At 48.2% G+C, this 27,908-nt stretch overlaps 4 protein-coding genes across 8 annotated transcripts; 2 read left to right on the forward strand and 2 right to left on the reverse strand.

The window, feature by feature from the left end:
• Positions 1–1,345: 1,345 nt before the first annotated feature.
• On the reverse strand, positions 1,346–12,162 carry NFKBIL1 (NFKB inhibitor like 1). Of its 5 annotated transcripts, XM_081246607.1 has the most exons (5): positions 10,987–11,144; positions 10,306–10,582; positions 3,682–3,903; positions 2,872–3,501; positions 1,346–1,685 (listed from the first exon to the last, which is right to left on the reverse strand). In XM_081246607.1, exons 1-4 carry the CDS (start codon positions 11,041–11,043, stop codon positions 2,921–2,923), a joined length of 1,137 nt encoding a protein of 378 aa, XP_081102733.1. In that variant the 5' UTR covers positions 11,044–11,144; the 3' UTR covers positions 1,346–1,685; positions 2,872–2,920. The 5 variants fall into 5 exon arrangements, with proteins under 5 accessions (XP_081102733.1, XP_081102734.1, XP_081102735.1 ...); XM_081246608.1 differs by lacking the exons at positions 1,346–1,685; positions 10,987–11,144 and adding an exon at positions 12,092–12,162 and having other exon boundaries at positions 2,748–3,501; XM_081246609.1 differs by lacking the exons at positions 1,346–1,685; positions 10,987–11,144 and adding an exon at positions 11,725–11,808 and having other exon boundaries at positions 2,748–3,501.
• Positions 12,088–14,212, forward strand: ATP6V1G2 (ATPase H+ transporting V1 subunit G2). The gene is made up of 3 exons (XM_081246621.1): positions 12,088–12,213; positions 12,488–12,588; positions 13,100–14,212. Exons 1-3 carry the CDS (start codon positions 12,132–12,134, stop codon positions 13,271–13,273), a joined length of 357 nt encoding a protein of 118 aa, XP_081102747.1. The 5' UTR covers positions 12,088–12,131; the 3' UTR covers positions 13,274–14,212.
• A 1,743-nt stretch (positions 14,213–15,955) lies between these two features.
• On the forward strand, positions 15,956–26,526 carry DDX39B (DExD-box helicase 39B). Its single transcript, XM_081246620.1, has 11 exons — positions 15,956–16,023; positions 17,110–17,452; positions 18,219–18,346; positions 18,626–18,718; positions 20,933–21,116; positions 22,200–22,318; positions 24,414–24,545; positions 25,325–25,434; positions 25,535–25,679; positions 25,824–25,971; positions 26,306–26,526. Exons 2-11 carry the CDS (start codon positions 17,242–17,244, stop codon positions 26,320–26,322), a joined length of 1,287 nt encoding a protein of 428 aa, XP_081102746.1. The 5' UTR covers positions 15,956–16,023; positions 17,110–17,241; the 3' UTR covers positions 26,323–26,526.
• Positions 26,527–26,578: 52 nt separating this feature from the next.
• On the reverse strand, positions 26,579–27,764 carry MCCD1 (mitochondrial coiled-coil domain 1; the record flags this gene model as incomplete). Its single annotated transcript, XM_081246622.1, has 2 exons — positions 26,579–27,048; positions 27,600–27,764. 2 exons carry the CDS (start codon positions 27,762–27,764, stop codon positions 26,860–26,862), a joined length of 354 nt encoding a protein of 117 aa, XP_081102748.1. The 3' UTR covers positions 26,579–26,859.
• Between the last annotated feature and the right edge of the window lie 144 nt (positions 27,765–27,908).

Raw genomic sequence — 27,908 nt, forward strand, 5'->3', positions numbered from 1 at the left:
CACAAGTTTTGGAGTAAAATGAGTTTGATGCTAATTCCACTACTTTTGAGCTGTGTGACCTTAAGCAAGCTATGGTACGTTTATGAGCCTCAGTTTCCTCATCTGTATAATGGCGATCCACCACCTCCCCTTTGGACAGTTGCTGGCAGGATTCTGACATTAGGAAAAGGGCTTGACATGGTTAACACGTAGTATGCAGCCCCCAAAATGGCAGTTATTTTTATTCCTTGTCTGTACACCTGCAGCACTCCCCTGTACTCCCTCTTCTTCACAGCTGTCACAGTGCCACTGCCCACAGATAAGGTCCAAATCCCTTACCCTGACATTCTGTGTCCTTTCTTCAGCACATGCTCCCTCACACCTGTGCTTCATCTACCTCAGGACACTTGTCTTTCCTGTTTTCTGACTCCTGGCCTCTGCTCAAACTGTTTCACTCCTCTCTGGGTCCCTTCCATTCCCCCTCCCACAGAAATCCCACCCGTTCATCAAATGCCCTCTCCTCCCTCAGAGACCCCCGGGTGCTTTCAGCTGGAATCCACCTCCCCTTCTCCTTTTTGCACGTCCACTGTACCTTACTCGTTTTTACTCAGCATGCCTTGCATCAGTTGATTAGGTATGGGCCTGCCTCCCCTGTTGGATGGCAAACTTGAAACAGAGTTTGCATTTATCTTTGGTCTATTCGATGCTCAGCTGAACTGCACTGAATAGAGTCCCTCCTAGACCCTTCTCCTAACTTAATCCAAACCTGCCCCAACCCAATCCCCCAACTGACCTTCTTCAATCTCACCGGTCTCATTCCCAATCCTGTTTCTCTAACTGAACCCCAACGCATCCTCCTCTGAGAAGTGATTCCTCTTTCCAGGTCTAGAGAGCGAAATATGCACACCCTTACCTCCCCAGTGTTTCATGGTAGGCACTGAGTCACCCCTTGGGGATCCCTGGTTCCTCCTCCCCACCCCCACCATGGAGGACAGGATGCCTGCCGCCTGGCCCCAGGGGGTCAGAGGAAGCCAGGGCCTCTAGGGTTCAGTATTTTTATCAGCCTAGGAAATTAGAGACACAGAAGCGGAAACCGTGTGGTCAGAGAAAGTGAACAGCCCTCATCTCAGGGGAACCCCCAACAGGGCTGGGGGCCAGACACCAGGGAGAGACGTTGAAAAGAGGGAGGTCTGGGGGGCCAGGTATCAGGGCTTGTTTTGCTTTGGTTTTATGTGACTCTTGCAGAAGGGCAAATGATGTGCTCAAAAACCAGACAAAAGTCTGCTGGACGAAGGAACAAATTTGGACACCAAAGTCTTCTGTTGCTTACCTCTCAACCCCCAGCTTAGGGGTCCTAACCCCAACCCCGCCTCCACTCCCAACCTGAGCTCTTTGCATGCCACTTCCGAAATCTCCGGCCTGTGAGAGGAACCGGACGCCTGGGTTGCTCACAGCTCGCAGTCTCTTCTCTGAATCACAGCAGCTTCCTCTCACAGGATCTTTCTCACCAGCCCTTCCTCCTCCGGCCCCCTGAACATCTGCCTGGTCCCTCGGAGACCTGGGGCCTCTTGGCTCTCTGTCTTCTCCAAGGGTCTCACACCTGCCCCATGTTTCCAGGCTTCCAGAGGCTTCCCCTCCCTGTCACCTCTTGCCCTCCACTTCCACTCCTGGGATTCTCCTGTGTAGACCGGCATTCCATTCCAAACCTGAAAAAGAAGCTCTCATTCATGATTCTCTGATGCAGCCAACGTGCAGACTGTGCACGTGGCAGCGCATGCCTGTACTCTCCTTAGTCCTGCCCTTTCTCTTTGCTGAGTTCCTGCTGTGTCCTGCTGGTGACGGTGGGGTCTGGTGCTGTCTGCAAACTCCCTACCCCAGTTCCCGGGAGCTGAAGTGGGGACTGAGTATGAACAGTGGAAGGGAGGGCACCCTCCCCGCCTTGGAATCCTGGACCCTCTCCCTCTACCCTCCAGGCCCTCTCCTCAACCTCAGGAAAAGGGGAGGTTTATCTGGAAGGCCAAGACTGGGCTGCCCAGAGACGAAGCCCAGGTTTGGGACGGGGGCAGAAGCTCGATGGAAGGAGCCGAGAATCGGGGCCCTAGAGGAGGAGAGACGGGACTGAGAAGCTAGAGGCGAGGGATGGCCGCGGGTGTGGATCCCTGGTTGCCCAAGAGCAGACAACCCAGGTTACATAATTTTGCTCTTTCCGCCTCCTTCCCCTGCTCCTAATTTTAGCAACCGAAATTCCACTCCCCCACAGGGCCCTTCCTCCATACTTTCTGCTTCTATCCCCCATCCTCCCACAACCTCCTCATGGTCCCCCAGCTCCAGCTGCCCCCAATTCACATCATTCAGTGACTCAGCAGAGGGAAAGCCCTGTGTTGGGGGAAGGGGGTGTTAAGTGGGGAGGAGGATGTGGTTCTGGCTGGGGAGGGGAGGGAAACTGGTTTTGTTCCCCTTTTTGCCTCTGTTCACATCTATTTCTCCAACCGCTGACTGAAGAGTGGAGAGGAGCCCAGTGTAGGGAGTGGAGAGACTGGAGGGCAAGCTGGGCCTTCTTAGGGCCGCCCTTGTGGGCGGGTGGGCAGGCAAGCAGGGGGCTCCTAGTCTCCAGCTGAGGGCACGAGTTAGGGTGTGTGTGCATGGTGCAGGTGTGCGGGAGCTGTGGGTTTGGGCAGGTGGAGTGGGAAAGGAGATGTTATGGGTGATGAAAACCACAGTGATGGAAAAAGGCAGAGGAGACACCGGGAGTGAGATGTGGAACCAGGTCTTATTAGGAAATGGCAGAGTCGAGGAGCAGTGGTGGCGGCCCGCATCCCCCACCCCTGCTCGTTACAAGTTCTGCTCCTGCCCCACATCCTCTACTGTTCAGCACTGGTCTCCTGACCTTACCCTTCTTACTGCCCTGCACTTCCTGCAGTTTCTTGCTCTTTCCCTGGGGTCACTTGAGGGCCTCCGCATGGCGATTCAGGGCCTGAGAAAGGGCTGTCACAGCTCCCATCACTCGGCCCAGCTCCCAGGTCTCAATCTGGCTGCGGAATCGTTGCAGGAAGCGGTCGGGGTGCCAGCGGACCTGCTGGACCCTCAAGTACCTCCTCAGAGCCCCCTGCTCCTCCAAGGGAGGGCCCCTGGCCACCAGGGCTGCAGCCATGGCCTCTGGGTCTCCTCCACCTGGGCAGGGCCAGGGCACATCACCGAAGCGCCAGAGTCTGCCCCTCCCCGCTCCTCTGGGGTGCTCTGCCCTGGGCCCGGCCCTGGCTGGCTCCGGCATTCGATCCCCGGGAGCCTCCGGTGCCCTCCTGGCTCGGCTCTCACGCAGTTCTTCCTCCTTGGCCCGGGCTCGCTCTCGGAAGAGCCGCTGCTCCTCTTCCTGCTGCCGCCAGCTCTGACCGGAGCCCTCAGCCCGTGGGGGTTGGCAGGCTCCCTCTGCCTCGCGCTGTTGCTGGTGCTTCTGGGCATGTTCCCGGGCCATGCGATCTGACCAGGCTGAGAAGGACTCCTGGGTCTCATGGGAAGCATCATCTGTTTGGGAGGGTGGGAGGTGGTGGTCGCAGAGAGGCCATGAGAAGGTGACAGGCAAGAGAGGTGGGGCAGCACAGAGGAAGGGACCATAGGAAGCCGGTGGGAGCATTCGTGGAGTGGGTGTAGGAAAAGCAGCCAGTGGGGAAGAAGGGCGGCTGTGGATGGAAATGGATTCCTTACCTTCAAATCTCCCAATGACCTCCTGCCACTCGTCCTCCAGCTCTCCCTGCAGCTTCTGTCTCCATTCCCGTTCCTTAGAGGCCTCATCTTCTTCCTCCTCTTCGGCAGAATCCCAGGGGGGTCCCCAGCCCAGAATTTGCCCTGGGGTCTCCCCATCCTTATTCTTTATTCCCATGGCAGAGGGACAGCGACTCAGCAGTGGCAGGAAGAAATCCGTGTAGGCTGTTTGTGGGACAGCAGTGAGCAAAAGTTAGCTGGAACTCTCACTCCTTGGTAGGGCCGCCATCTTGAATCCTACAGGTTACTTACTCTCTTGATCTTAGAGCAATGAAAGGGTTGCCCACATGGATGCCTCCTGGGTGCTAGGAAATCACCATCACTGACAAATATTTACTGATACTTTACCACATGTGTGATAAATCTGGTAGTTTAAAATATACTGACCTGTGTCTTCACAAACTAATTTAGTGTCCTGGGAGCTCTACAATGTCAATGCCATTTTCTGGTCTGCCTCCAGCCACCTAGGATGATGTCAAAACCCTTTGACTATGTATTCCATTTTTGGCTTGAAAATATTGTCACTTTATACCTCTCATTGTGTTTCTCACCCAAAACTATGTTCTCCAGACTGGGAAAATACCTGAACACCCTGATTTGTACCATTCTAAATTTACAAATACTTAATACTTTTCTTTACATCATTTTTCAATAAGCTGCGTAAGATAAATATTTTCAGGGGAATTTCTCTCAGCCAGCCTTAGCCAGGGGATGCTGGGAGGGGGACGGAGAGGTAGAGAGTCCAGCCCAGTAATGAATCTGAGCCATAGAAACGTTCCCAGCAGCAGAGCAAACTCTTTCCAAATGACTGCTGACCTAGGGCAGGGGAACGGGGCTGAGACAGAGGGTTCCACTCAGGGCCTGGCTGACAGGAGGCTGGGGGAAACTAGGAGAGGGACTGACATCCCTGAGCTCCCCTCTTTCTGAGCCCTGACCTCAACGCATCAGCTGAGTGCCGTGCTACTCTCCTCACTGCCCACCCGGCACCCTACGCCTGGCCAGCCTGCCACCTGCCATGGTCGCCAACCACCTCTGCACTCTCAGGACAGAGGAAGATGAGTGAGGCACCCTCCCTTCCTGTGGACCTAGTTTCTCTCCCTACGGCAGGAAGAAGTGGGCCGGCAGTCTTTAGATCTTTATTCAGTGGTGCTAGAACATACTGGCTACCTGGCAAAAGGATGAGAGAGAGTAAGGGCTGTCCTGTCACTGCCAGGAAGGCAGAAGATAGAAGGGTCCAGCCTTGGCTGGCCAAGGTCCACTGCCCCCACCCATCACCTGGCACACCTGAGTGTCACCCAACCCAAACCACATCAAAACAAGGGGTAGGGGCACTTCTCTTTAGTACTGACGTGACCTGTCACAAGCCCTCCCAACTTGTCCCTCCCAGCAAGTACCTGGTCTTGTCTTTCAACGGCTTATATCCCACCAGGGCTTATAGCAGGTGTGAGGGCGGGTGGAAGGTTTTTAAATTCATAGGTTTTAAGGGGTAAGGCCTCCAACTATAAAACATCATGAGTAAAATCTGGTACAGAATATTAAATAGCCACTAAAAATTATGTTTGTGTGTGGAAAAAGCTGGCTGCAAAACTGTACATAGGATCCAATCACAACTCTGTGAAAAAGAGAACAAATCCCATGCTTGAAAAAGATAGACTGGATGGAAATATGTAAACATTCTAGTCTCTGGGTGGTAGACTATGGGTGGCTTTCCTCCAACCTTAGCTGATATTTTAATGTGAAAGGGACATAATTAATATGAAATTTTCTTTTCTTTTTAAAGACTAAAGAATAAATTTAATCACTGTTAACAGTTTGCTGTGGTCCCTTCTAGTCTTGTCTTGGTTTATATAAACACATAACACACAATTTCTTTTCAGTTACGTGACCCTACTACTATATATTGTTTGGCAACTTGCTTTTTTCATTTTAACACCTCATTTATATTTTCCACAGCAGTATACACAGTCTAGCTCATTCTTTTTTATGACTGTGTAGTGTTCCACTGTGTGCATGAAACAAATCTTCCCACCCCCAATAGAAAGACTTTGTTTCCAAAAATGATCAGTCTTATGTATGTGTCTTTGTGGACTCCTTACAGCACTTCTGCGGGGTAGATTCTCAGAAGTGGAATTTCTGAGTCAAACAACATGTGCAATTTTGCCAAACTGCTTTCAAAAAGTTTGTGCCATCAAGAATATATGAGCGCCTGATGAGGTTATAGCTTTATCACTTTCAGGAATCTTTTTATATATGCGATAAAGATTATTCAATTACTCTGTTGTTGTTTTTTTGCGGTACGCGGGCCTCTCACTGTTGTGGCCTCTCCCGTTGCAGAGCACAGGCTCCGGACACGCAGGCTCAGCGGCCATGGCTCACAGGCCCAGCCGCTCCGCGGCATGTGGGATCTTCCCAGACCGGGGCACGAACCCGTGTCCCCTGCATCGGCAGGTGGACTCCCAACCACTGCGCCACCAGGGGAGCCCAGATTATTCAATTACTCTTGAAATGAACTAGGTAATTATCAAAGTTAAAAAAAAAAAAAAGGAATATATGAGTGCCTGTGTTGTCCTTTACCAAAGCTGAATATCCCCAACCCTTTAAATTTTGCCCATCTGATAGATTAAAAAAATGACTTTATTAATGAAAAATTTCATATTCATATTCTTTGTCTACTTTCCCCTGGAAATTATATGTGTAGATATGACAGCTCTTTCTATAGTATAGATACCAACCCTTTGTGTCTGTGTCACATATATTGTAAATATTTGCTCCCATCTGTCTTTTCAAAATTGTACTGTAGTTAAATCTGTATCAATATTTTCATTTTACAGCTTTTGACTTTATTTCATTCTTAGGAAGGTTTTTCTCCACTCCAAGATTATACCCTTGTGTGTTTTCCTACTATATTTCTAGAAATATAAAAAAAAGGAAAAAAGTACAAAGTATAGTATGATAAGCAACCCTATTCCTACCACAAGGTATGTTAATATATTTTCATTTTGCAACATCATTAAAAAAAAACAACCATCATAGGTAAAGCTAAAGTTTTCTTTGATACTGTCTTCCAAGTTTTATTTCCCCCAGGGAAAACCCTCCCATGCATTTCCTGTCACATATAGGTGTTTAATCTGCTGTAATTTACTTCTAAGTCAGGTGTAAGGTAAGACTATTTTTCTCCAGAGAAGACAAATGGTCCAGTATCGTTTATTAAATAGTTCACCACCACCCCCTCCAGTGATTTGAAACACCAACTTTACCACCAATTTAGCAGTATAGATCAACTTTTCCCTTATGTTCTTTAATTAACATGTTGTACTTTTATATTGGGAAAAATAAATGAAAAAAAAGCTTTGCGGAGTAAAAATGTACTTCTTCTTAGTGACGGAAGCACTGTTCTTCTCCTCCCCATAATGAGACGTGATTTCTACATTAATGAGATATTCATACTAATTGGTACAAAACACTTTTTTAAAATGCCGGAGCAGAAGTTTATATTGAGTGACGACTGAGACACAGGAAGAAAAGGTTACAGTGGGCGGGGTGGTTGGACAGGGCTTACAGGAGGAGGTGGGGACTTACACTGGGCTGTGAAGGGAGAATAATCTAGCAAGGTGGAAAACTGAGTCGGGCGGACAGGAGGGCGACAGGCAAGAGGCAGATAAAAAAACAAGCATGTTTGTTGAAAACATGCTTGGGGTCACTGAAGACAGACTCATGAAGCAGGAGTCTCGGGTTTGTGGGCTCGCCGTGGGAGGTAAGGTTGGAAAGCAAAGAGAACATAAACCGGACAGCTCAGTCATCTGCAAAGCAGGGCCACAGCCTACTCCTACTGAGCAGATCAAAGTGGGTAATGGATGGGAAATGTCTAATACTGTGCCGGCACAGGTGCAGTGAATGTTACATTAAAAAAAAAAAGAAAACAAACACACAAGCTGGCTTTGGGCTTATTCTTTTTGCAAAGACTGTGAGAAAACGACCCCGTTTCTCAATGTTCACTCATTCTTGCTGTATGTAGAGAATGGCTATTGTTGGACTAAGGTGTGTTTATACAGGGGTCTCTGACAGCTAAGACCACCCCCCCGTGAGGTGTTACCAGAAGCCTCACAGGTAGTGGCCATTCACTGGCATCTCACTAGGTGTGACAACCCAGCCCAGCCAATTCAGCGTGAACTGGCGAATCCCTTGAACGTGGGAACTGAAAGGAACCTACTCTCCCCCAGGACATTCTGGGTCACTTCATCTGTTCAAAGGAAATACCTGCATTTTAAGGCAGAGTGGTCTCTAGAGACAGGTCTTTCTACCAAGGAGTTAGAAGGCCACCTGGTGGTAGGGCTGGCAGGGGACCAGGAGGAAGGAAGGCCTGAGAGGGCTTGGGAATGACCTGAGTGTAGGTGAGATTTCAGCAAGGTCCTCAGCCTTCTGGGCCCTGCTTTCCTCATCTGTAAATGGAACCATAATGTCATTCTCACATGCTCCTTAGAATTCAGTACAATGAAGGAAGCACCTACCGTACTGTAAGAGACATTTCTGTTACTTAAAAAGCCTTAACTGAATAATACAAGAATAAAAATAACAATACTTATCATCTAGTGAGGACCAAAACTGCCAAATGCTTGCCTCACTTACTCGCCACAACCTCCATTTTAGAGAAGCAAATTAGGTTCATAGAGGCTAAGCTGCATGTCCCAGTCACACAGCCTGTAAGTGGCAGAGCTGGAGCTTGGATGGGGTCTGAGGTCGGCCTCAGGGCACTCTGCTCTGTTGCCATGTACCATGTCAACTGCCGAGTTAGGTGCCTGCGCTTTGTAAACCTCCTCTCTTTGTTCTGTTAAAAAAAAAAAAATCTGAACAGGGCAGCCTATCTCACTTATGTTAGGGGAATTAAAGAAAAGGGGATTTTTGACTATATGGGGGAGGTTTCGGGGATGTGGGTGAGGTTCCTGTATATTCGGGGAGCTGGGGGATGATAATAGCAATGAAACTGAGTTCAGGTTGTTCATCCCAACCTAAAGGTTTTCATCTAATGTTCTTACTATAGAAGGAAAATCTCTCAATGGGGAAAGGGGTTTCACCTGTTATTTTCCTAGGAGGGCTGTACCTCTGCAGAGCTGCCTCCGCTGCCACTAATGTATCAACAAGTCCCCATCTGCAACCCTCAATATCAAAGACTTTCCAGAATGCAGATATTTTGGGGATTTGATAGAGTTGATCTGGAAGTATACCTAGAGTTGGCCCTCCATATCCTCAGGTTCCGCATCCACAGAATCAACCAAACTTAGACCTAAAATATTCAGGAAAAAAAAGTTCCAGAAAGTTCCAAAAAGCAAAACTTAAATTTGCTGCTTGCCTGCAACTATTTACATAGCATTTACATTGTATTAGGTATTTTAAGTAATCTAGAGATGACTTAAAGTATACAGGAAGATGGTTTGTAGGCTATACGCAAATACCATGTCATTTTATAAAAGGGACTTGAGCATCTGTGGATTTTGGTATCTTGGGAGGGGGATCCTTGAACCAATCCCTCTCGGATACCAAGGGACAACTGTACACTGTATATTATGTAGCCCGGGAGAGACTGGGTAGCCCCAGTAACCAAACACGTGAATGTTTCTGCAGTGAAACATATGAATACTGACATCAGTAGGATAAAAACATCATAAATAGCCTAGCTTTAGTTTATGTTAGGTTTTGTTACCAAATGAGTTTGGTGTTAGACTGATGAAAAATGTTTGGTTCTCGGAGTGTTTCTGAGTTTCAGAACTGTGGGTGAAAGAGTATGGGTCTGTTGATAACCACAGGAACAATGGCCAGTATCTAGAGTGTTTATCATGTGCCAAGTGCTCTAATTATGTACTGTGTCAGCTGATTCTCAAAACATACATCACAGCATGGGTGCTTTGAACACAGGCGTTATTACTGTATAATTCTATAAAGTATCACACAGGTTAGAGCATAGGCAGTCTAGTTAGGCTGCCTGGGATACAACCCTTGCTCTTCATAGCTGCGTGACTTTGGCAAAGTACTTAAACTTTTCTGTGCTGTTTCCTCATCTGAGAAATGGGGGATGATGTTAGTACTCATACCTTCATAGGGTAGTTGTGAGGATTAAATGAGTTGCTTTGTGAAAAGTGTCTGGCACACAGCAATGGTTGCTATTATTTAATTTTGCAGATGGGCAAATGAAGCATCAGGCAAGTTTAGAAACTTGCCAAGAATACACAGCTATTAAGTGTGGAGCTGGGATTTGAACCCAGGCAATGTAACTGCAGAGAGTACCCTCTATCCTGCTTTTCACACTACAGGCAAACAACAAGTCAAGAGACAAAATAGCTACTAATCTAGAGAGATGTGTAATTTAAATACTAGTTGCTGTCTGGGGAATGTTGGGCTCTTCAGACAATGGTAGCTCAATAATGTAAAGGCACAAATGACAGCCACAAGCCAACTTGGTCAACTATTTCCCTAAGTCCCATGACCAAATAACTAGCTTATTTTTCAACCACTGGCCTTCATCTCAGACCCCACCAGTTGCTCATGACCTTGTTCCCCACGAAGCAGACTCACCATCAGGGCCCTGGCGGGCAGCAGCATGCAGTGCTGTGTCCCCGTGGCGGTCCTGGTGGGCAGGGTCAGCCCCAAGCCGAAGAAGTAGGCACAGGGCAGGGGCATCGTGGCGGGCGCAGGCCCGGTGCAGTGGTGGAGGCTGCCCAGCATCTACATCAAGGCCTGGGTGTCGCTGGAGGAGGGCCTGGGCCCGGACCAGCCGTCCTGCAGACAAATAACGACGGAAGCGACGCTCTCGGCGTTGGCGTCGGGAAGTGGAGGCCATGGAACTCTTGGGCTGAGGAAGAAGGATAAACAGGCAGCAGTCAGGACCCCAGCCTTGGATGGTCCCTCCCCCTCCATCTCTGACATTCCCTCTGTTTCTCCCTTCGGTTCCCCATTTCTTCTTACATTTTCAGCAAGAGATGAGGCCAGTCCTAATAACCCTCATCCCTTTTCCAGGTGATAGGTTTGAAAACAATTTTGAGGGGAGCTGGGGGTCACATTTTTTTTTAATGTGAAATTTGAGAAAAGGATAAATGATTACTTAGAGGCTCATTAGTCCAGGTAAATTTTTAATAAAGGACTTTGTTATATAATAAAAACAAATAGAAACTGATGGGGGAAATTTTTATCAATAGAAATCTGAATTTTAAAAAGTCACAATTTCAAATAATGATCTAGAAATTGAATATAATGTACCCGGCAGACAGATGTAGAGGCTTCTCCCTCTGGGACTTGGGGGGAGGGGTTACTCATCAGACCTGCCCCCCGCCCCCTAAGTACCCCCGGAGCAGTAGGCCCGAAGCCTGTGTTTAAGACGCTCCGAGGAAGGGAGGCGGGAAGGGCGGAGACACTCTAGACTGACGGAAATGGCGCAAGCCGATACGCAGGTAAAGGGCGGAAATGAACTGTGAGGCGCATTACCGGATGTCGTTCCTCCCCGAGGGGGCGGGAGGTGTTTCCTTGGCCTTAGCCTCCGGGGGGAAACTAGGGAACTTAAGATAAAGGGTCCGTCTGAAACCGGAAGACTGGACGACAGGCGAGGAAAAGGAAGAGCAAGGGCTCTTTGGAGGTTTAACCCCTCTCCCCCTTACTGGGAGGAGAGAGGAGATGGTTCAGTGATAGGCGAAAAGATGAGAAGAGAGAGAAAACAGGGGAGATAAAGACAGGATAAAAATCACAGTGAAAATGAAAAATCAAAACCACAGTGAGGTCCGAGAAAGGGACAGATCGTAAAAGAGAAAAACACAGGAAGCAAAAGACAGGGAAAACAACCGCAGGACAAAGCAAGTGAGGTGAATGGAGAAATTTGGAATTGGGAAAGGTGTAGAAAAAGGAGATGGAAATGGGAGGGAGAAAAAGGAAGAAAAGTTGGAAGAATTCAGAGAAGCCCAGCATACTCTATTCCCAACACACCACGCATGATAATTTCCTTACCTCCTCACCCCATTCTCAATCCCTCTATGCCTCCTTCTCTCTCAAATACTCCTCTCCTCTCGGCCCCTGCCCCCATTCGTAGACCTTCCGACTGGGAAAGCCCTGCACCTGCTGTGAAGTTAGCAGGCAGCTTTGGACCTGGTCTTTGCTGCCCCCAGGCGGTCCTTCTGGGTACTGCCAGAGTGAGAGGTGGGAGAGGAGGACCAGCCATCAATGGGAGGATCAGTTTGGGGGAGACACCCGGTGCAGGAGGCTGAGCGAAAAGGGGAGCACTAAGACCCAGGGGTAGTGGAAGGCTGCAGCAAACAGCTGGAGGAGGAGGAGGAGGCGGTGTGGGGGGAGCGGAAAAGGGGGAGCCATCTGGTACCTTGGTAGCTTCTGAAGCGGCATCGGTCATAACGACAGAAATGGCCAGTCAATCCCAGGGTATCCAGCAGCTCCTGCAAGCCGAGAAGCGGGCGGCTGAGAAGGTGGCAGATGCCAGAAAGAGTGAGTCTCCTCATTTCTCCCTTAGGAATCTGGAGAGAAAATTGGGGGTGGAAGGACAGCAAACATTTGAGTCCTTAGGATAACCCAAGGCTGGTGGGGCGGGGGGAGGGAGGCTGGGGGCGCTTATTAGGAGGGAAGAAATGGGTGGGTGTCAGAATCTAGTCCTTAGCTGCCTGAGAGAAGGCACTAACTTTTTGGGAGGGACTGACCCCTGCTTTCACGTTTTGTGTGTGTTGGGTCTAGCCCCACTTTCAGTCCTTTTTCCTGCCTCCAGGGAAGGCCCGGCGTCTGAAGCAGGCAAAGGAGGAGGCACAGATGGAAGTGGAGCAATACCGCAGAGAGAGAGAGCAGGAATTCCAGAGCAAGCAGCAGGCAGTGAGTCGTGGGGGAGGCTGGGATGGGACCCCAGGGTGCAAGTTGGTGGTTATATCTGGTGAGGTGTGTACAGGGTGATTCCACAAGAAAATAAGGTACTAAAGGGCTGAAGGGGACCTGATGAAGACCATGATATTGGTCAAGCTTTGTGCTATGTAAGAGCGTCTAGGAGTTTTGAAGGACTTGTACAGCTTGTGGAGGTGGGGGGGATTGCCACAGTCTCCGTAGAGTATGATGATATTTGGGGTGGAGGGCAGTTTTATGGGCATGGGTGGTGAGGTGGTGGGGATGGTACGGTCTGTTGTAGGGTGATGCTGCATGTCAGGTCTTAGGGGAAAGGGCATTATGTCGGTCTCTTCGGTGTCTAGATATTTCCACGGATGGGAGTGGTTTTGGAGAGGGCCTTTCTTCCTGGTCTTGCTCCAGGATCCTTCCCTCCACACGCGTGGTTGCTTCTTTCTCTGTTTCTGCTTTCTCCTTTCTCTTTTCCACCCTTTCTCCCACCCCCCAGGCCATGGGCTCCCAAGGGAATCTGTCAGCTGAGGTGGAGCAGGCTACAAGGCGCCAGGTGCAGGGCATGCAGAGCTCCCAGCAGAGAAGCCGCGAACGTGTCCTGGCCCAGCTTCTTGGCATGGTCTGTGACGTCAGGCCCCATGTCCACCCCAACTACCGGATTGCTGCCTAGGACCCACCCTAGGGCCTGACTCCTCCTGCCAGTTCCCTCCTGCAAAGAAATCCCCAAGTCAAAATCAACTCCTACCATAATCCTTTCTCTCCCTTCCATTCCCTAGAAATTCTAGGAAGCAGGATCCAATAATTCTCCTGTGAAATTTATAAATATCCTGCTCAGACCTGAATCTCCTTATTGTTCTTTCACTGGGAGCTTGGAAACTGCCAAGTCACCCTCACCCAGCCCCTCTGTGAAATTTGTAGCATGGAGAAGTAGGGATGTGGAAAACAGTCTGACTTCAGAGCCTGGCAGGCTCGGGTCCCTCTTCTGACCCTGCCACTTGCTGGCTGGGCAACAAGAACAAGCTACTTAAACTGTAACCCCAGTGTCCTTTGCAAGGTTGGAATAATAATAATAATGCCTACCTTGCAGGGGTGTTGCATTGATTAGGAATCATTCTATAAAGAGCCTAGCATGGTTTCCAGCACGTAGTAGCTGTGATTCAATAAATGGCAAACCTGTGATATTATTACTACTCTCTGCCCACCTGCCAAAACCTAAACACGGCTGTTTTCTCACTTCTGTCTGTGGCTTTGTAATTCTACTCATTCATTCTGTGACCCTAGAAATTCTCTAAAAAATTGGTTCTTCCCACCTCTCTTTCCCCAGAGACCTTATTATCCCTGAAAAGATGAAATGATGGCCTCATTTAGCCTCTCTTCTGTGGTTCCAGGAAGATGTTTGCATTTCTTAGCCTCTCTTTTTGTCTCTCTTAAGCTGGTCTTTCTCTTTATTGGATTTCCCACTTTTCCTGTTTCCCCAGAGACCCATCAGATGCTTACTACTGCTTCCTGAGATCTAAAGTGATGCTGTGTCCCCTCATGTGCATGGCCTTCCTTTCTACATCAACACCTTACTTTCCCTTTGTAACAATAAAAAAGTGTCAATAAAATAATTATGGGCAAATCAATTGTTGGGTGGAATCAGCCTCCTTTTGCTTCATCATTTCTCATTTTCAGTCACTTTTGTTCCCTGTTTATGTATTCCCCAAACACCCAAAAGGTGTTGGAGCTTTGAGAAACAAAAGCAAATGGTACATTATTTTTTCTCTAAAGTGAGAAACACGTGGCTCCTTTGTAAACCTGAGGACTATAGGTGGTAACTGTAGAGAACAGCTGGGGTGTAGGAACAAGCACTCTGCCCCTTACCTTGCTTTATTTTCCTTCATAGCACCTATCGATACTTGACATGTTTATGTGTTGTCTCCCCTGTTATGTGAACTCTGTGAGGACAGGGCTGTTCACTGCTGTGTCCCCAGATCTTAGGATAGCACTTGGCACAGGACAGGCAGTTGATAAATACTGTTGAAAAAGATTGATATTGTGGGTTTGAAAAACTGCGCTTCTGTAACATCATCCTTGGATCACTGTTATTTCTTTTGGCCACAGAAAACGAGCCTACTTCACCAAGCACTTGAACCAGTGAGGTAATCTGTAGTGTGTATTTATTAACCAGACTCTTTAAGCAGGGAGTCAGGATACAGTAGAGAATAAAGTGGTATTTACATCCTGGCTCTGTCACCTTACTAGGTGTATTACTTTGGACATGTTGCTTTATTTCTCTGAATCTGTTTGCTTGATATAGCATGGGAATAATGGTACACCTTGGTGTTAAATGGTTAAGTGTGATAACAGGTAAAGGGCCAAACGTCTGTTGTCAGTTTTGTTAAGTCACATCTGACTTCTGTAGCATACAGAAGCGGGGCGGGAGATATCAAATGTTTCATTCAGGAAAAAAATCCGGGCTGAACCAAGGGGCTATTGGGGGCAGGGCTAATAAGCACATTACGGTAGAATTAACAACATTTATAAAAAAAATTTTTAACTCTCAAGCCCTAGCGTTTATCGTTAACATTTGGGGCAGAATCTAGACCCTGTCCCCCACTCAGTGGATTCAGAACCCCTTCCTGATTCCAGCCCACGCCCACGAACCTCAGGACCCTTAAGGCATCAGCTACATCGGCCAACATTAGGCAAATGCCGTCCACCGGCTCCAGGGCTGGGGAAAGGGTAGGGGTAGGACTCGTGAGCACGACTCACTTCCCACACCTGGGGTTAGTCGTTCCCTAGCTCCAGGGGCCAACGTCCCCAGGTCACCTTGACTACCGGGGCCAAGGACCCCGTGGGAACTCGAAATCCCGCCACCTTGGGTCCTCCTGCGCCCACGGAGGGGTGCCCAGAGAGAAGGCCTGCGTGGCAAGAACGTAAATGAAGAGGGGGGCGTGGAAAAGAGCAGGACAAGAGAAAAAAGATAACAATGGGGAGGATGCTAATTTCCTTTATGCCTTTTGTTACTGGTAGTAGCGGAGGAGTTAGAAGTGGCTTAAAACTTTTTTTCTTTCCACACAGGCATTTTCTAAAGGCGACCCTGGAGTGCGCGGAACTATAGAACCGTGGAAGGTCCTTCTTCCGGTCCCTTACGTCTGCGCAGTCGTAAGGCGGGAGGCCGGGGTAGAGGAAAGCAGGGAACCGGAAGTGAAGGCAGGTTCCTTCCTTCGTCGCTGTTGCCGCCGCCATACGCCTTCGCCTTGCTCAGGTAAGCTTTGGCCTTCGGCACCATCCGCCTCCATCTGCGTTTCTCTGCGCCCATCCTGTCGCACGGCCTCCTGATAATCCTTGTACAGGCTATGGTCGGGTCGCTGGAGTCTGATTGGGTCGTTACTTCGATCACTTGCATCCCTCGAGATCAAGAAACTTCGGGGGGAGGTAGGGAAGCTAGGGGGGCCCAATCCAAGATGGTGGCCCCGGCGCCATTGTGCTTCCTTTGCTCCTCGCTCATTCGGTAGGACCCTCGGTTACCTGCGAACCCAGCGACAGTGAGAGGCGGCGCTAGGCGTCTTCTGGTCCTGGGCATTTGCAGAGGGCGGGGCTCTCACTTTCCCGCTTATCTCTCGGTCCTCGGTGGGAATGGAAGGAGTCCCGACTTGTGGGCCTAGTTGGACTTTTCTCACCTCGGACTGCCCACCATTATCTGGAGTGTTTTCCAAATGTTTACCAGTGGTGTCGTTGTGTGTTTTCGGAAATGAGCTACACTTAGGAGTAACATAACGGTGATGGGAGGTCACTTGGTAAAGCTTCTGTTAGCCGGAACGAAGATACATCTTTCTTAATGATTGTGTTCTTTTTTATTCATCGTATGATGGAGGAGTGGGTTTTTTCCCGGCCGAGCCATTTCTCTAGGCCTCTCTCTCCGCCATTAATTACACGAGGATTTCTTAAGCGCCAGAAGGAGGTTATTGAGGAGTGGGAGGCTGGAATGCTGCGAGAGGTGGATGGCAGCCACATGATGTTTTCATTTTGAAAAGTGAGCGCTTTGCGTAATGACGACCGTAATCTATCACCCTGGACTGATGGCTGCTGTCGACACCTTGAGATTATAGGGAAAGCACAAGGTCTTCCGTTGAGGACTTTTCGTTTTGTCACTTTCATCGCCATTCTCCATTTTAAGCCATTAGTAGTATTCTGTTTTTCAGACGTGCATTTTTTTTTTCCTCGTTACTGTCACAGACCAGGAGTTTATAAGTCGGTTTTGCCCTTCCAACTTTCTGGTTTCTGCTTCTCTGATCCTATCTTTTTGGGAACTTAATGTCCTAACCACTTCCCCTGGGCCCACTTTTCCCATTCCCTGTATTATGTTTGCCTTTCGCTTTTTTGTCTTGTGTTTCTTTATTATTATTTTTTTTCCAGGTAAGTGTTTCCTAGTTTAGGGAAAGTGGAAAGAGTGTGCGGATGGAAAAGATGGTGAAGGCTGTGCTCATGACTGATGAGTTTTCTCTTTTTTTTTTCCCCCAGCTCTTCTGTCAGAAACTACTGTGTTTCTTTTCCTCTACTGTTCCTCAAGCCCCCAGTTTCCTCCTCTGTCTTCCCTTATTCTGCGTGAACTCATCCAGAGACCCCTCCCCTTCTCCCCCTGCCGGCCCAGTTATGGCAGAGAACGATGTGGACAATGAACTCTTGGATTATGAGGATGATGAGGTGGAGACAGCAGCTGGGGGAGATGGGGCTGAGGCCCCTGCCAAGAAGGATGTCAAGGGCTCCTATGTCTCCATTCACAGCTCTGGCTTTCGTGACTTCTTGCTCAAGCCAGAGTTGCTCCGGGCCATTGTCGACTGTGGCTTTGAGCATCCATCAGAAGGTAAATTTTCTATTGGGCGTGGAGTATTCATTAAGCTCTTTAAGGATACAGGAAACAGTATGGTCATGGTCCCTCAGGTGGTACAGATTTATATTCAGGATAGACCAGGAAGTAAGTACCAAAAACTATTTTAGCAATAGAAGAGGTTTATATAAGTTGGTCTTTTATTCATGATAGCATGTAAGTGCTAGTGATCTAAAAGCAACTTAGAGTGGCTTTTTTTCTTGCCTGTTTTTAATTTTGTCTGTCTGACTTTTAATTTAAAATCTCCAGAGAGGAGCTGGTTGGACCCTTGGGCCAGGCCAACTCTGGTCTCTGGAAACCTTTATGGCTGGTCTAAGGATGGCTGGCTTTTGGGTCATGTACCAAGTTCTTCATTTTGTTTAAGGTTGTTGCAGGGTTATGTGCCCCACAGCATGATAATCTAAGTATGAGAAACGGCCTGTGGCAGGCACTCAAAATTCATGGATTGCTACAGATTAAGGAACATTCAGACAGAATCAGGAGCACCTAAGGCGTCCAATTGGTAGATGCAAGAGGGTTGTTAGCAGGACTTTGGGCCCTGGAGCTGGAAGAGGCTATGTTAGAAGGAACTGGGAAGGTCTGATTTGGGAATCACTTTGATTGAGGGGGCAGAGAGGTAGAAAGGGTCTGGAAATTGACAAGAACAACTTAAGAATTGAGTGGTGAGAAATGGGTTTGGCCTGGTGAAAAAGGTGGTGGAGTTCTCTGGAGACTAATTTATCTTTTTTTCCCCTGCTTCTAGTCCAGCATGAATGCATCCCTCAGGCCATCCTGGGAATGGATGTCCTATGCCAGGCCAAGTCAGGCATGGGAAAGACGGCGGTGTTTGTGCTGGCGACACTGCAACAGCTGGAGCCAGTTACTGGGCAGGTACACTTGGGGAGAGTGCTGGGAAGGCATTTTGGCTAGTAATGTTCAGGAAGGGTATTTTTGTCTCGGCTACATGATGCATTCAGAGCCAGGAGTGCTTGTTGTTAAGATGACCTTTGTCATCCTTGACCGATGGCCATGAGAATATTCTGCAGTAATCACGGGGTTAATGATTTAGATCCAGAATTGTAGTCACCTGTGATCTGCTGGGTGTGCTTTTGTGACATATCTGGTGAAGGGATATACTGTATGTGTGTCTCTGTCTACTTCCCCCCCCAGGTGTCTGTACTGGTGATGTGTCACACTCGGGAGTTGGCTTTTCAGATCAGCAAGGAATATGAACGCTTCTCTAAATACATGCCCAACGTCAAGGTAAGCCAGGGTAAAGAGACCTGGGGGGGTGAGGGTGTGGGGAGTTGGAGGCATTGGAGACTTGTTAGATCAGCAGTCTTCACATCCCACAGGTGTTCAGTACCTATACACAGATCTCAGTTACATGTAGTACGTAGTAAGTTTCTGCAGCTTAGGTATATAAGAGGTTTATATTTTAGGGCTCATTTGGGTATGCATTATACTCTCAGAGATGTCTGCTGTATTTTGATTTTGGAGAAGCTTTATAGTTTGCTTTGGTTTTTAACACGTCCTATAAATACGCTTGTGCATTGATATTCAGGGTGTGGTTCCCAGACCCATGGTTTCAGTGTCATTTGGGAGCCTGTTGGAAATGTAGATTGCATGAGTTCCACCCCAGTCCTACCGAGTATGAGTATGTGTTCTGACAAGATCCTCGGGTAATTGGAGTTTGAGAAGCATAAACATATGCTTGATGTATATAACTTTGTACCCTCCTTGGGTGAAAAAAAAAACAGTATTTTTGTTCAGGTTGTTGTAATTTTCCTCATAATTGGTTTTTAATTTATATGTAGAACTAGGAGTGTGTGAGTAATAGCCCTAAACTAAAAGTAATTTGTTTAAAGCCAAAGTAGTAAAAGTAGTATCTGTGCCTGGTAAAAAAGTGCATAGGTAATGCAGAGGGCCTTATAACGAAAAGATTTCTGTTCTCCCATCTAATCGTACTTCACAGAATACCACTAGTTAACTTTTTTTTCAGTTCTGATGTTCTGTGAAACCAAGTATTCGGCTCTATTTTCTCAGTTTGTCAACTTAAAGGCCTTTTTGACTTTATCGTGAAAGATTATTTAGCTTGTTTACACTTTTTCTTCTAGAATTTGAAAACTGTATTTAAATTTTCTAAATATAGTTTGAAAGCTGGTGTGTGTGTTATGTATGTTTGTATTCTTATGTTGTCAGTTTCGTTGCGGTTTACTTTCTGTCTTTTTAGCAAGCAGTCTTGTTGGTAGGTTGATTCTATAAGTTGAAAACCAGAAAACCGTTTCCATTGCTAATGACTATGGAAACATTGTCATTGAGCTCAGTAGAGAGCTAGGATTGCACTTCTTCCTCTGTAGGTCTGACTTATCACCTTGCGGACTCAAAAGAGGATGGTCTTGGTGTCAAGATCAAATATAAATTGTCATGGCATAGTCTTACTTTCTTTTGCTCAAAATTACGCTTCAGTGATTTGTTTAAGACGTTGAGCTAGTTCTACAGAATGTCTTACCTCTGAGTTTGTCTGGTTACTCCCTTGTGTTGTTTTAACTTGTACTTCCCTCCCAGTGTTTCCTATAAACTGAGCTTTCCTGCGTTCTTTCTCTCTTTCTCTTTCTCTCTCCCTCCCTCCCTCTCTCTCTCTCTCCCTCTCCCCCCTCCTTCCTCCCTCCCTCCCTTTGCCGCACCACCCGGCATGTGGGATCTGAGTTCCCTGATCAGGGATCGAACCTGCGCCCCCTGCATAGGAAGCGTGGCATCTTGACCACTGGACCGCCGGGGAAGTCCCTAAACTGAAATTTATATTTGAAAGCTTAACTGGTTCAAGTTAAACGTTTTTGGCAAGAATTCTTCATAGATGATGCTGTGTACCTCCTGTTTTGTTGCAAACCTGCCTGTCCCACAGTTAATGGCTTTAGATTTACCCTAGAATTAGGGTCCTGTCAGTCTGATCTTTCCCCCTTGAAACTAAAAAGCAGTTTTTGGTGCTATTTGAGAGAGTATTAAGGCCCAGATCCTCAACAACCATTCCCCTAATGGTTTTAACATGGAGTAGTATATTTAGCCTGAATCAGTAATTTCATAGGGTTTATGCAAAGGAGTTTAAAAATCTGGAGTCATTTAGGAAAACTTGATGTCCATGAGCTTTTTTTGGTACTTGACACTGGTGATTTCTTGCCGTCCTCATTTTTACAGTGAAGCCTAGCCTTGGGGAAGGAAGATTGTTAGATTAAGTCAGAAGAACTAAATGCTGGTCCTCACTGCCTCAGTCAGCCATGTAATTTAGGGCAGGTCACTTTTGTTTCTTAGCTTTAATGTTTGGGGGATATAATAATTTTAGATTAGGTGATCTCTTATGTTCCTTTTAGCTCTGAAGTGTTCTAAGACTTGGTTTAGAGTAAACTGAAAGGATGGGAACCTTGGGGAGGTTGAATTCTTTTCTTCCTCATGAGATACTCTTTTCTCCTGGGTTGGCAGGTCGCAGTGTTTTTTGGTGGTCTGTCTATCAAGAAAGATGAAGAGGTGCTGAAGAAGAACTGCCCGCATATCGTCGTGGGGACCCCTGGCCGCATCCTAGCCCTGGCTCGAAATAAGAGCCTCAATCTCAAACACATTAAACACTTTATCTTGGATGAATGTGATAAGATGCTTGAACAACTCGGTGAGTAGCAGTGCTGGGACTGGGCTAATGATCTGGGAGTTGCCTTTTGGAGCCAAATGATGTTTATTTGATACTGGAGCACTTAGTGCCAGGACGACTCTTAATCTATCACCCATGACTGATGGCTCTGGCTTCCCTGGTCAGTCTTTGTTAGGCTTTTTAAGCATCCTTAGTGATCAAGGAGGAGGGTGTTAACGTTCTTTCTTTTGGTGATGTTTTGAGAGAAGGGACTTTCCTGATGTTGGATATTAGTCACACCACCATTCTCCTTTGTAAAACCCTATAGTGGGTGTCATAGGGGAGAAACTTGAGCAGGACGAGGAGACAGTCTACTCTTTTGGCATCCTCAGCTCAGTATATATTGTCAGAATTTATAGCTGAGTAGATCTCCAGACTTAAGTTTTAGAATTAATGTGGAGGGTGTTTGTGGGAGTTTGTGTGGTGTGGTATTCTGGTGTGCTAAGTGGGGTTAAGTAAGGACAATGTTTTGTAAGAACTCAAATTTGGTGAATGAGAGAGTAGGGATCGACATAGCCCCAGGGATAAGTCATTCCAAATGATCTTTGGCTATTCTAGATGGCGAGCTATAAGGTGGGCTCCAAGTAGAGATGTCATATTTGCCTGACTGGATAGGACAGTGTGATCCAGAGGAAGCATGGAGTGGACTCTGACAGCTGGAATGTAATAGGTGCGCGATATTTGTAGACAGTTGGAGCTTGGGGAGAGAGGAATAGGGAGAAGAGCCTTCCTTGTAAAGCATTTTTCAAAGGACTTATGTTTGTGAGCCTCTGCAGTGGGCTTTATCCCCATTGTTTAGTTGTGGGCTTTGGGGTTTCATCTAATTTCTTGTGTGGTTAAAATACACAGCTGGAACCTCCTCCCAAATCCATTGTTCTTTCCACTGTGTTATTACTATGGATATGATTATATGGTGGTTGGAGAAAATAGAGAGAGGCCTGAGGCACATCTTCCCCTGAACCGAGACTCTCGCTTACCAACAGTCTTTACCTCATTGGTACGCCTGTTTCTGGTCTTTGTTTACGATATATGCTTTTCTTCTACTATAGTTTCTTTTTCTTGTAGACATGCGTCGGGATGTCCAGGAAATTTTTCGCATGACCCCCCATGAGAAGCAGGTCATGATGTTCAGTGCTACCTTGAGCAAAGAGATTCGCCCAGTCTGCCGCAAGTTCATGCAAGACGTAAATACCCTTCTACCTTCTCTCCCTCCACTCCCCGCCCGCTGCCTCCTCCCCTTCCGCGCCCTCTTCCTCCAGACTCCCTTGTCCTTCAAGCGCCAAGAAGGGGGCACATGCCCATTTGGGAGTGATGACTCCTTGAAGAGACACACAGAGGCAGAGACAGTTAGTGTTAGGGTCTGCGCGGGCGCCAGGGAAACTCCGGAAGACTTGGTCGGGTTAACGTGAGAGCGGGAAGTGTTCGACTTTTTTTTTTTTAATCACAGCATTTTTGAACCTCTTCTCCCTTTTGGGGGAGGGCAGGATTTTCTGCCCTACTACCCACCCATCGTCTCCTACATACGCCCTAACAGCCACGCACCCTCAAGGTGGCATCGAGCATACAACCGGAGCCTTCTGCTCCCCAAACTCATAATGTCCCGGTGGCAGGAGAGCAAGAGAGGGACAGACAGATGGCAGGGCATGTCCAAAAGAAGAGCAAACAGCACAGATGAATCCGCTCCCTCCCCACCTCCAGGGGTGGGGGCCTTTGGCACCTCAATCCCCGAGTCCATACTCCTTCCCACCCGTACCTCCTCGCACCCATCCGGAACCTCGGTTGATGTGAGCCGGCAGCAGAGAAGCACCGTGGCGCGGCGGGGGAATGCGGACGGCACCCGGCGGTGGATGGCGGCAGCGGAGGCCGCGGGGAACCTGACCAGGAAGCCGAGGACCAAACCAGCCTCTTTTTCCGTTCCCGGTTTTTTTCCTGAACCCAAGGCGTGCCGTGTTCTCTGTTTCCCTCCATTTGTGTTGGTGGGGAGGGGTGTTCTGAATGGGGCGGTAGATTTTTTTTCATTTTTTAAACACTTTTTTTTTTTTTTTTTTTAAATACTTAGAGGGATATGGGAAAGGTAAAGTGAGGAGCTCCACTTGGATGTAACCAGGTGGGTGCTAGGGTCTGGGGCTAGGCGGGGCCATTGTATAAGCAGTGGAGTGTGTTCTTTCCCTCCCTGCGCTGCTCCTTCCCATGGGACCAAAACTCTTCAGCTGTACTTGAGGCTCAGATTAGATCTGAAAGAAGCCGTGGAACTTCTCTTTGGAAAGCCTACCTTTGCTAGTCTGACTTCTGAGATTGGGCTTCTGGTTTTCTCCCATGACACACACATCCTTTCCCGAAATCTTGGACCCTGGGGTTTTATGTTAACTATGTCTTCAAGTTAGTGAAGAGTGCTAGGAAAGTTGGGCTTCGGAGTTGAGACTTGTGTCAATTTCCGCCTTTTTTTTTTTTTTTTTTAATGCTGCCTTCCTTCCCTTCAAGGGTTGTGTGTGTATATGTTTTGTTTTGTTTTGTTTTTAAAGATGAGTGAATAACTGCTGCTCTGAATTTGCTTCTTAGCACCACTTATTGATACCTTCCACGTAACAGTGTAGGTGGTTTGATTTTTCGTTGAGACCAGTCTTATCTAAAACTGTTTCCTTGTGGTCCGAGGGCAAGTTGTTGCTCATCTTGAGTAATTTTTGCTTCTCTTTTCATGGTATTTTGACTTACGTCCACTGAAGCATTCTGATCTTCCACCTTCCTAATGGGGATATGGAAGACATCCACCTTCCTAATAGGGATATGATTCTCGTAGTTGAGAGCATAAAATGGAGTAGTCCTTGTCCTCTCCCTGATATTAAACCAGCTCTGATGGAGTTATTCTGACCTCGAGTCACTGTTTCCCATCATTTCCCAGGTGTTTGGCTCAGTGTTCTCTCTTGGAGAATCACCTCCCATTGTTTTCTTTCCTCCACCACCTCCATTTGAGGTAATGGCGTCTTGCCATTGTGTGGTTGTACTGTGTCTTTTCCTCCCTGCAAAGTTTCTTTCCCGTGAAAATTTTCAGTTGGAAAATCTTAAAACTCAACTGATAGGAAGAAAATTAGATCTACTGTGGAAAAGACCACATTAAAATGTGGGTATTTTTGGGGGTGGGGTTGGGTTTCCAGTCTCCTCTCTTCTCCCCATCCCGCCATGGGGTGTATTGGAGATCAACTTCCTCCACCCCCCCAGGTTTAACCCCCCCACTCTGCCCTCCTCCCGTTCCCCACCCCTTCCCTCCCCCCTCCCCCCCAGCCAATGGAGATCTTCGTGGATGATGAGACGAAGCTGACGCTGCATGGGTTGCAGCAGTACTACGTGAAACTGAAGGACAACGAGAAGAACCGGAAGCTCTTTGACCTTCTGGATGTCCTTGAATTCAACCAGGTCAGTTGTTCAAGTTCCAGTAGGGAGAGTGAGCACGTCTCCAACTGTTGCAGGAACCTCTATAGTATATCCTTTTATTGAGGAAATCGTGTGTCATGTGAAAGAGAATGGTGGAGAAATTCTCTTAAATGAAAATTCTGTTAAATGAGAGAAACATGTCTTTTGATGGCACTGAGCGTGAGCAGGGTGAGAACTGCTTTTCTGTTCCATGCCTGGCATAGATATTCAACAAAATAAAGCTCAAATTATAAAATCCTTGCAAGAGAGTTAATAAGTTGGTGAACGTCCAGAAACACATTAGGCCTGTTAGGTTCTCCAGTGTTATTTATTTCTTGTACTACCTCCTGAGGGAGAAGTGTTCCATCACTTTACCTGTTGTGTGACTTGCTTGCACTAAAAGCTACTTTCTAGAATTAGGCCAAGTTCTTACATTTGACGTTGTGGTGAGTCGGAATGTTGGTTGTGGTCTTTCCAGACTTCAGTTCAAGTGTTTACCACTCGAGACGTGGCTTCATCCTTGTCTCCTAATACGTCTGGTAATTTTAGTTACTGTTTTCCATACCTTCTCTGCGGCATGTCTGTCTGCTCAGGAAAAATCAGAGCCAAGAGGGAAAGGCTAAGTAACATTTAGAGCAGAAGAGGAAATGGGTGATGGGCACTAAGAGGAGTTCTTTTAGAAGAGTGTAATTACTGAAAACTCTTGCACATGATCTCTCTCACACACACCCACATGGACGCACATCCCCCCCAACCTTATACGTACACACACACACACACAGGTGGTGATATTTGTGAAGTCTGTGCAGCGTTGCATTGCCCTGGCCCAGCTCCTGGTGGAGCAGAACTTCCCAGCTATTGCCATCCACCGTGGGATGCCTCAGGAGGAGAGGTGAGTTAGAGATGGGGAAGATGCTTTGTGTCCTTGCAAGGAAAAGAGACCCTTGAGAGCAAGGAATCTCAACATTTTTCTGCTTTCCTTTCTCACAAAGGCTTTCTCGGTATCAGCAGTTTAAAGATTTTCAACGACGAATTCTTGTGGCTACCAACCTGTTTGGCCGAGGCATGGACATCGAGCGGGTGAACATTGCCTTTAACTACGACATGCCTGAGGATTCTGACACCTACCTGCATCGGGTAAGCCCCACACCCAGAAGGTATCCTAGTGTCCTCTCCCACCCCCTTAGTTTCTTTATCTTTTCATACTGTACATCTTCATCCCTCCTCTTGGGTGTCTTCCTTCTTTGGGGTCTACCAGTTCTATCATCTGTCTCCTTCCAGGTGGCCAGAGCAGGCCGGTTTGGCACCAAGGGCTTGGCCATCACGTTTGTGTCAGATGAGAATGATGCCAAGATTCTCAATGACGTGCAGGATCGCTTTGAAGTCAATATTAGTGAGCTGCCTGATGAGATAGACATCTCCTCCTACAGTGAGTAATGATCTCATGAAACTGGCTCCCCCAGTCCTTTAGGTTCTCCTTGTTCCTTAGTGGGTTTTTTCTTAAAGCCCCTGGTGCATAGTGGGCACTTGACAAATTTGTCATCTGTTTTCTCCCCCGCACCCCCATCTTGATGCCCTGTTGGGATGTTTAGTTGACCTCTTTATGGGGTCTCTTCTCATCGAAGTATTTCTTTCTTTACCCCCAGATGTATCCTCTGACCCACACACTGCACAAACATCTGCATGTGTTTCAGGGGGGCCTTTTCTACCAACCTAGCTTTTTCTTTTCCATACCTTATTCTAACTGCCATGTTTTTCTTCAGTTGAACAGACGCGGTAGAGAACTCCCCACCCATTCTGGAGTGTGACAGTCTGCTCCTCTTCAGGAGATGATGCCAGGCGTGGGGGTGAAGGAGACACTGCTGCCGCCTACCCTTGACGACCCCGTCCCCCACCCCATGGCTTCCCTCTTTTGCATCGCCACCACTCCTAAACCCCCATTTTCCTGATTTGTCAGAATTTTTTTTAACAAAACTAAAAAGCACATGCGTCTGTGGTGTCTGTAAGCGCTCCGTCCCTTTATTGGATTTGGGGTGAGGCTATTTTAGGGCATAATCCGAAGTAAATTCCCGTGGGGACTGTGTACACTGCAGTGGGGCGGAGGTCAGTAGGAGGTGTCAGACTGGGGGATGTTACTGAAAGACTGCAGAGGCCGTGGCTTCTCACTACTTTCCAATTTCTGGCCCTTTGTGTTGGTTTCTTCCATTTCCTTAGTGGCCTGGGAGAGGCTGGGATGTTTCTGATCGAAGGGCTGGGGAGGGAGGGTAGTGTGCAGTATTTCCAGTGTAGGAGGGTGAAGTGGCAGCTGGTGGAAAGCTTAGGCATCTTCTCCCAGGCTCTCTCTGTGTCTCCTCATCTGTTCCTTCAGCTTCTGGATCTTGAGCACCAGGGCCTGGGCTTCCCAGGCTCCCTCTTGCCCTTCGAGCAAGGCCTGGTACAGCTCCAGCTGCTGCTCCAGCAGCTCCTCAGCTTGGGCCAGCTCAGCTGTGGGGCGGGGCCAGGGGTCCTGGGAGAGGGGTTGTTAGGGAGAGAGCATCAGCCAGGGCAGGGAGCTTAGGCTCACTGCCTCCTTCCTGTTTTTCAGCCCCATTAGTTTAAGGTCATCTGTATTGCAGTGCCTGCAGTACACATGACCTTAACCGCAGTACATCTGTACTGCTTCCTGTCTTAGGCATAGGCCTGGGGGGAGGGGGAAAGTTAGAGATCACAGCCCAGGGGCTATAACTGGACTTCTGTGTGATGTATGGGAAGGGGAGGACTGGCCGTCCCAACCCCCCCCTGAGAAATAATTAACTGTTGGATGAGGGGAAATTCCTGTTCAAGGACTTAGTGGACTGTGCAGGGAGGGAGGGGTGTAGGTAGAGGGTGCCCTGAGGTCGAGTGTGGTGGGGGCAGGGAGGGTGCGGGGGAGCTGAGGAGCTAGGCAACGTGCTCTAGGGGTGGGGGGAGTGTCTGCATTCAGCTGGCCTGTGGTACAGGGTGAGGTGGGAGGGGATTCCCTGCCCCCAGTACAGATCTGCCCTCACGCCCTCCACCCTCACTCTTGGTGCCACTTACCCTGGAAGGTGACATCTGCCCAGTGCCTGTGGAGCTAGTCTTTTCTGTGCTTGCCTTGCGACCCTGGGAGCAGCACCTCCAGGAGCCCTGGAGTGCCGGGCACCAGGGTGGCAGGAGGAGGCGCCGGCAGCAGCTTCGGGAGAGCCAGGGCAAAGGGGGAACCATGGCTGGGGAGCCAAGGAGCTGTCTGAGCCACCCAACAGCCACCAGGAACTGGCTCCCTCCAGGCTGTGGCCTCGCTTCAGTGCCTGGCCCTGCCCCTGCCCTGCTCTGCTGCACCCACCCGCCTCCTAACCTGGCCCCAGACAG

The sequence above is a fragment of the Mesoplodon bidens genome (genome assembly GCF_964165515.1).
Source record: "Mesoplodon bidens genome assembly, chromosome: 10".
NCBI classification, from domain to species: Eukaryota; Metazoa; Chordata; class Mammalia; order Artiodactyla; family Ziphiidae; genus Mesoplodon; species Mesoplodon bidens.